We start from the raw sequence: 8,343 nt of genomic DNA, 5'->3' as shown, positions 1-8,343 counted from the left end.
GTCTTGCCAAAGGACATTAGTGCCGCGGTGGGACTTGAACCGCGAACCTTGTGTTCCACAGTCCGGTGACATATCCACTCGTCCACGACACCTCTACTACCTAAGGAGTGGAGATAGTACACGCCTGAATGAAATACAGTGGCCATGAGTAATGATAATGATATTGTAAAGCGTATTGAAGTATGTACGTAATGTTGTAAACTAGTGTATTGAATTATTGTTGAGATTATTGCAGTTAGTTTTACCTAATATCCTGTAATTCAAAGTTCTCATTTGTGTTCAATGATTGCTTCTTACAAGAATGCCATGGAACAACATCCATTGTTTGGATTGAGTTACGTCTTGGAGGATCCTCGACATGTGTCTCTTCACCTTGAGGTAAACCGGGAGGATATCTTCGGGAGGAGTGTCCGGGAGCAGTTAGCTAAGATGCTTAGCATCCCGAGGTCTAAGCTTCAAACACCTCTAATGGTCAACTTCATGGATGAAACGGGTGTTGACGCGGGGGCTCTGAGTATGGTAAGTGATTATTGGTAGCCTTGTATTTTTAGCCACTGTTTTTAACCTAGATAGAGAGAGAGAGAGAGAGAACATATTTATAAATATTTAGAAGGACAAAGTATTGCACCAATCAAGAAACGAACCCGGGATATCTCTTATGAGAGTCGAAAGCTTAATCTTTATAAAAATACCACACTGCTCGAACAATAATATGTATGTCTTCTTTTTTTATTAATACCAGGATTTTTTCCGGCTTGTCTTTGAGGTACTTCTCGATCCGAAAAAGAACGATCTGTTCCGATATGTCAAAGAATTCGACCCGACTCACTCGTCTGTTTGGTTTCGGAAGGTACATGAATCTTCTTCCGTATTTTAAAGAAAATTTATTGGCGAATTTGAGTGTACATTATTCGGAGGTTGACTTCCATATTTGCCTTTGTTCATGTTGTATTTTGATACACATTTTAGTTTTAGAAGAAATCCAAGTTTCACCTCTTTTGTCTGGTAAAATAGGTTCAAAACATACTTCGCCTATGTGTTTTCTTCATTTCTCGTTACACAATATTTCTTAAGTTATTGCATAAGTTAATTGTTATCTTGGGAATTTCGAATAACAAGTATCAAGATAATGCCACTGAAAAGAAGATCCCAATATGATTTACTGATTGGTTGAAAATAAAGTTTCGTTTGAATTTTGGGGATGACATGATATTGCTTTGTTTTACCCATGACACAAACTTTATGTATTCGATATGTATTTGTCTCTTTATTATGTTCATTCAAGAATTTGGCTGGGTGTATTTTGGAGGACTCATAGTGCGTTTGTATTGTAGTTATGCTTCTTCATTTCTTTTCAGAAAAAAGCAATGTGTTAATGAAGCTCACTTTGCTTTGTATATTAAAACAAATATGCCTGTCCATGAAGCATTCATTTGTATGAACTAAACCAAACCACCTTTCCTGAATATCTATGTAAAACAGGACTGTGAGGACTCCGAACTAGCCGAGATATGTGGTCTTCTGTTTGGGCTTTCATTGTACAACAAGGCAATAGTTGCATTACCGTTTCCACAACTCCTCTACGCCAAGCTTCTAGAAAAGGGGTATGTTGCTCTTAAAACACCACCACCACCACCAACAACAACAACAACGCCAACATTAACAACACCCTTTCTCTGTGTGAGGCAATGTAGGTTCTCGATCGATTTGATGAAGCTCTTATAGGTCGTTTCCTCACATGGTATCAAAACAAGAGATATTTAGAATCTGGATAAAAATCATTGCGGTGACAACACAGAATGATCAATAGTTCATTTTTGTTTTAATCGTAACATCGGAAGATATCAAGTTAAAAAAAAAGAAAAGAAAAATGCTTTGCTAAACCTTTAGTACTTCATGAGATACAGCTTCATTGGCCCAAATCATGTCACCTTGTGTTTTGGAGAGAGATAAAAAGCTGCCAAGTGCAAACAAAACGTTTAACGTGATTACCCATGTGAGTGCATTTAATCACATCATTGTGTGTAAGCTTTACTTGTATCACTGTTTTTTAAATAGATTTTATAATATTTTCTTCGACATCTAACGTGAGTTCCTTCTTTATAGAGGCTTACGGTAGGGCAGCGTATGTAGTGTCTATAATCAGAAACCCTCAAATTTGTGGCAGCGCTGGGATATTATTTATAGCATGGATATAGATATATTTTTGTCATGATTGTTTGTGGCTTTTTATTTATTTCCATCTTTAACCCATTTTGTATTTGTTTGTTTCGTATTGTTTGTTTTTCTTGTCATCTTCATAAATAGATGCAGTTGTGTATTTATGTATTCTTGTCTCTTTAAGACACTACTACTATGGACGAATAAAATAAGCTTATTTTGATTTCTCGTTGATCATCAGCCCTAACAGTGATATGGAGGAAGCAGCAGAGCTCGACAAGGAGTTCGCAGATCAGATGTCTAAATTGCGGACTGGAACAGAAGATGAAGTGATGGGGTGTTGTTATGGTGATGAGGTTAAACTGGAAGATGGGAGGAGCGTCGAGGTCACGACAGAAAATGTGTAAGGAAAACAGGCTCAACAATGTCTAAAGGCAGCTTGATCCAAAGCTGGGCATATAGTTAAAATAGCAGATTTGTCAAAGGTTCTTGGACGATTACCCCCTGGGCGATCACCCTTCTGCAAATTACCAGCGGGAAACTACCCCCAAGGACAATTACCCCCCCCCCCAGAAAAACTGATCCCCAGAAAATTACCCTCCATGGGACAACCATCCCCCCCCCCCCCCTCCCGAGGACAATTACTCCCAGAAAATTACCATACATAATTTCTTACCACAGTATGTACAGCCGACTTTATGCTTCTTTTGCATGCCCTTTTGTCTATCCTCATTTTACTAATGCTTTCTGATTTTCTCATCATCTTCTAACTGTTATTTCAACTTATTTGTGCTAAAGTGATCTCTACGTGGACAACATGGTTCGAGAGTACCTGGTTCCGTTACAGTTTGCAGCCTTCCAGCGAGGATTCAACAGAGTCTTCAATCCCGCCGCCTTTGATATGTTCAGACCTATCGAGTTGGAGGCGCTTGTCATTGGAGAGAAACACTTCGATTGGAAAGCTCTTGAGCAGGTAATACGGACCAACCAAAAATAGATGATAGACCAGTTCACAGTTAGCACAAGGTACCAATGGCCGCAAATGTCCACAGATCTTTTAAACACGGAGATGTACCCCTGTGCATTCGAATCTTATTGAATATATGTTATCTAATATCTTAAAAAACACTCCCAAATACGTAGACGCTTCGTGAATAGCATAAATTTGTTTTCTAATTTGTTTGCCGAAGGCTTTTAAAACGGTAGCTGTAATTCCACTGACAGCTCAATACTTCTTAACATGATTTAAATGTATGCATATTATATTTATAAGTACACTTTTCAAAATACGGCGCGCTAAACAGCTGCGATTTTGCCGCGTCATCTCTAATAACGAGCCTTACTCTGACACAAAAGTGTTTTTGTAGTTATTATAACTCTATACATTCCTATTAAACTAATATACCATGCACTGAGAGGCTCTAGTTGAAATTGTTGATCGAGGTGGCAAGAATAGCACTATTTTCTGAGGGCGTAGCCCCGAAGAAAATAGTGCTATTTCTGTCGCCGAGAAATCCATAATTTCACGAGTGGCTTGAAATAGCGCATGATATATTTGTTTTATATTTTTCAAACCAACCTTCATGAAAATAATAATAATAAAAATAATAATTTCTGTAACCGAGGAATATAAATCGATTGAATATCTATGACGTCATCCATGGTATATTGCACTTTATATCCCTTCTATGAATATTCATGAGTTTTCTAAATACATGATTGGTCAATTGGGGGTCACGTAATAAAATATAGTTTTACTATTTGAAACAAATCTGTGCCAGAGCTCCGAATATTTTCCACTATTTTTACATGGGCAGAACTGCGCATGCTCTATGAGATTTTCAGGTAGATAAGCATTGTGACATCTTATCATGTTCAGTCAAAAGTAAGGCGAAATTAGCGGGTCTCATTAAATGCGCGTTAATATAATTGTGCGCAGGACAAATTTAAACTTCTCCAATACCCGCCCAATAAGGATAAAGTTAAAAAACATTTGCCAGCCATTCATGTAAATCAAACGTTCGGATCGTAAAGTGATATAAAACAAATATACCAAGCATTTAGTTCGTAAGAATAGTGGAAATTATATATCTTCGGAGGGACTAGCAATAGTTATTTTTTTTTGTCTCGAGGCTTCGCCCCTTGGAAAAAATAGTACTATACAAGTCCCTCCTCAGATAAATAATTTCCACCATTCTTACTCACAGCTTGGTTTATTTGTATAATACAATGGATGACATCACTTCAGAGAACATTCTTCATAGCGGTAACATCATGACAATGTTATGTTTAGTAATATAATGCTATGTTGACCAATCACTGAACAGCATTTCATTAATCAAGATTATAAAACTCATGAACATTTTTTAAAAGTAGAAGTTTTCAAGCAAAACAATGCAGAAAGTAAAGGTAGGGGCCTACATACATGGTATTTTTAGACCCTGTTTTGTATGGTAACGAATCCAAATTATGCTTTGATCTGACACTGTATATGAGTATTCCAGCGATCTAATTGTTAAAACGTTTGGGTTTCTGGTTATTGACTGAATATTAGAGAAGTAGAATTTGTCAAAAAAAATGCTGAATGTGTTTGAAACTGCATTTGTGTAGCAGTAAATGACATGCTTTAAAAAAGTAAAAACCACATTGAAAATCCGCTCATTCTTTTTTTCTTATGATTTATAATTTGATTTATTATCAGTCTACTCAGTATATACAGCCATATACAAACTCGCATCCAACTATCAAGATTTTCTGGATGGTTTTTCATGCTCTGGACGATGACATGAAAAGAAAGTTCCTCGGTAAGTCTAAAATGTTCGGTTTATCTACTGTTGTTCTGCTAAGCCATCCATATCATAATAATATATATAACGATCATTAAATAAAAAGGTTTAAGATGGCCATTGTCGAGATTCTAGATCACAAAAATGACAACTTGGTCTTATTTTTGCAGTATAGCCACGCCAATATGCTAACACTGCTCTTTCTGCCATATCATGAGCACCCCAGGCATCGCTAGGTCCCCACAATCCCGGGTCGAGAGGGCAAAATGTGGGGAAGCACCAGTCCTTGTGCAAGCTAAAATGTAAGCACCGAGCAAGGATAAAATCTTTGACCTCTCTGAATAGAAAAATCAGCCTTTACAAGTATACAGCAATGTTGCCCATAATTCCACTGATGAATTCATAACAGTTTAGTTATCACTTGCACGAATACGATGGCATTCCAAGACAAATACAGAAATTGGCCCATCGGCAGGAATGTTTTACGAGACTAAACACCTATGTCTCATTGACCTAGTAGCAACTAGCCAGTCAGAAGGTTCACGAGACTGAAGTTCGAGAGCATCTTTGGTTTCATGGTCCCTCTGTTCCATCGGCCTTCCTTGGGTTTCCTGTAGCTTAGATTTCAGTTCCTGTGCTTGCATCCTTGGAACAGTTGCTTGCCCATACCTGCGCGTTACTTCACGGGCAAACTGGTACATGGCATTGATGGGGGTATCAGTTATTACATGGACCGCGGGAAGAGCAAAATTAAAATTGATTAACAGTGATTATTTATTTTTAGTATATACCATCACCATCATGTTATGATGATGATCATCATCACATGGTTATATTATTATTATTATTATCTGTAGAGGTGAGTCTATTGGATATGTCGCTGAACTGTGATCCACCCAGGTGTAGTAAATGGGTACCCGGTAGGAACGAATTCCTTGAATGCTCGTGCGCGGTAAAGCGATGCTAAACAGGGGTAATGATATGATTGCAGGGCCCTCATGGAGAACAGTATCAATACTGATTATTCATTTACTGATATTATTATCATTATTATTATCATCATCATAATCATTCCTCAAAACAGGATCAAGTTCGTTATTTTTTTCTTGAAGGACTGCGCTTTAACAAATAGCACTAAGTGCTATCAAGCGCGAATATACTCTTTTGTTCTACTGTCCAAGAATTTTCCCAATGAGTCTCGTTGTGCTCAATAAAGCTATCTTATGCAAGTCGTAGAGTCGTAGAGTATGGATTCGGGAAGATCTTGGCGATGAGACCTTCAATGCCCTTTTTCACCATGCCTGTGTGTCAGATGGTTTAGACTATTGGACTCATCTCTCCTTTGACGTTCCAACATAATTATCTTTGTTATTCAGCTTTTTTTCTCTATCTAGGCGGGTGTTTCACAAAGAATTTAAGTCAAACTTATCTCTAATTTGGACAAAATATTTACAAAGATGATAACGGCATTGCATGAGTTTTAAGTTCAACTTAGGATCTTTGTGAGACACCCCCTGGACGGCAATGTTTATGTCATGAGGGTTATTTATTATATTATAATTATGATATTCCACATACTAAGAATATTGCTCTACGATTGGTCAAAAGTAAATCACGTGATGAAAGATAGTTCGCCCATCATTGATGGGAGAAGAAAATTTCGTTACACTGTGTAGATAGTACTACTATCTACGCAGTGCAACGCACTTTCATTTAAGATAGTAGTATACTATGTTATCCAAAAGCGCAATAAAATAACCAATGCGCACACCGTACTCACAAGGGGTTGGGTTAAACTTTACCTTTTTTGGTGTGAATTTGGGCCTAGGTTTCTTTTATGTACACGAACACACGTCCTTTTCCTTATGTAGAGAAATTGTTTCAGATGTGAAATGTAATGCAAATAATCACCTTTTTGTTTCAGGCGATGGCAAACTATCACTTCCTCGGAGATCAGAATGTATACGCTATCTTTCCCCAGCTTCGCTTCGGAAAGATAGCTACATCAAGATCGCCTCGGAAGTGATAGTTCGGCCCATCACCTTCACCAACGGTTATTAATTGCTTATTATTATTATTATTATTATTATTATTATTATTATTATTATTATTATTATTAGTATTGTTATTATTATTATTCTTATTATTATTATAATTAGTATTATTATTAATAATATTATTATTATTATTATTATTATTATTATTATTATCTGTATTATTAGTATTAATATCATTATTATTATTATTTTTAATATTATTTTTTAATTTAATTATTAATATTATTTTTGATACAATCTTTATTACCATTGTCATCATCAGTATTATTATTATTATTATAAGAATTATAATAAATAATAAATTGTTATGATTTATCTTGTTGCAGTATTTGTCGCTGGGTCTGATCGCGTCCCGGTCGGTGGACTACGAAACCTAGGTCTCCACATTGACCACCTCCAGGTACCCATGGACGATTACGTGGACGAGCAACCGTGCGACACCGGAGACAGACTCACATGGCTATTGCCAGTGGGCCATGTTTGCGATAACTATGGCTACCGCCGTACCTTACGGCTGCCTATGTATACCAGCCTCGATCTAATGGAAGATCGTTTGGCCGTCGCCCTGTCCTATTACGACTGCCCATTTCATATCGCCTAGGTTTATAGGATATTTTATTATCATATTCTATTCATGAATTTTTCAATTTTTGTATCTATTCATTTATATATATTTCATCTCATTCATTTATATATTTCCTATTCATGCAAAAAATACGTATTTGATTATTCATTCATTTATTATATTCTTTAATTCATGTATTTATTATTTCTTCAAGTTATTTTCATAGCCTCTTCTAGTGAAGCGTATTATACCTCACAATCTGATGTAATTAACGTTGTTGAAATATATTTAATTATGTTTAATTATTTTTATTCTCTTAAGTTTAATGTCCTTACCTTGTTAGGCGCCTTTAGCATCTCTTGGGGTGGATATGTGCGCATTATAAATGTTGTTATTATTATTATTATTTATATGATGTACATGTATTAACATTAAAATAGCAAAAAATGAAAATAAGAATAATATGAATTTTTAACGCGCAGTATCCAAAACTTTCGATCAAAGCGCGACAAAAATTCAGATTACACAAAACACGTCATTGAAAATAGAATAAAGCAGAAGACCTAAAGGCAATACAAAGTTTTGGTAAATTTTGAAAGTCGGGTGGATAGTGATTCTTTACAATTTTGGATAAATTTGGATGCTTTTGTAGATGTATTATAAGCACTAACAAATTAAGCTCCTAAAACACTTCTGTTTTCGAGATAAATTGAATATATAAATTTACCGGTGCTCCGGTAAATTTTGATGAATTTCAAATTTCGCCTACGGCCGT

At 36.1% G+C, this 8,343-nt stretch overlaps 1 protein-coding gene across 1 annotated transcript; it reads left to right on the top strand.

Annotated features, from left to right (window-relative positions):
* The first annotated feature begins 302 nt into the window (after positions 1–302).
* LOC115922856 (probable E3 ubiquitin-protein ligase HERC4) lies at positions 303–7,650 on the top strand. Its single transcript, XM_030982595.1, has 7 exons — positions 303–519; positions 743–850; positions 1,483–1,604; positions 2,402–2,563; positions 2,959–3,133; positions 4,862–4,964; positions 7,330–7,650. Exons 1-7 carry the CDS (start codon positions 307–309, stop codon positions 7,602–7,604), a joined length of 1,158 nt encoding a protein of 385 aa, XP_030838455.1. The 5' UTR covers positions 303–306; the 3' UTR covers positions 7,605–7,650.
* The last annotated feature ends 693 nt before the right edge of the window (positions 7,651–8,343 follow it).

Source organism: Strongylocentrotus purpuratus, unplaced genomic scaffold (genome assembly GCF_000002235.5).
Source record: "Strongylocentrotus purpuratus isolate Spur 01 unplaced genomic scaffold, Spur_5.0 spur5_scaffold_12, whole genome shotgun sequence".
Taxonomy (NCBI): domain Eukaryota; kingdom Metazoa; phylum Echinodermata; class Echinoidea; order Camarodonta; family Strongylocentrotidae; genus Strongylocentrotus; species Strongylocentrotus purpuratus.
The sequence above is the reverse complement of the archived record's forward strand: the minus strand, read 5'-3'. Positions and strand labels throughout refer to the sequence as shown.

Excerpts from the sequence above, each read along its gene's own strand:
- LOC115922856 (XM_030982595.1), top strand. The coding sequence starts at position 307 with ATGGAACAACATCCATTGTTTGGATTGAGTTACGTCTTGGAGGATCCT. Across the intron at positions 3,134-4,861 it reads ATTGGAAAGCTCTTGAGCAG|TCTACTCAGTATATACAGCC; the intron begins GTAATACGGACC and ends ATTTATTATCAG. Across the intron at positions 4,965-7,329 it reads CATGAAAAGAAAGTTCCTCG|TATTTGTCGCTGGGTCTGAT; the intron begins GTAAGTCTAAAA and ends ATCTTGTTGCAG.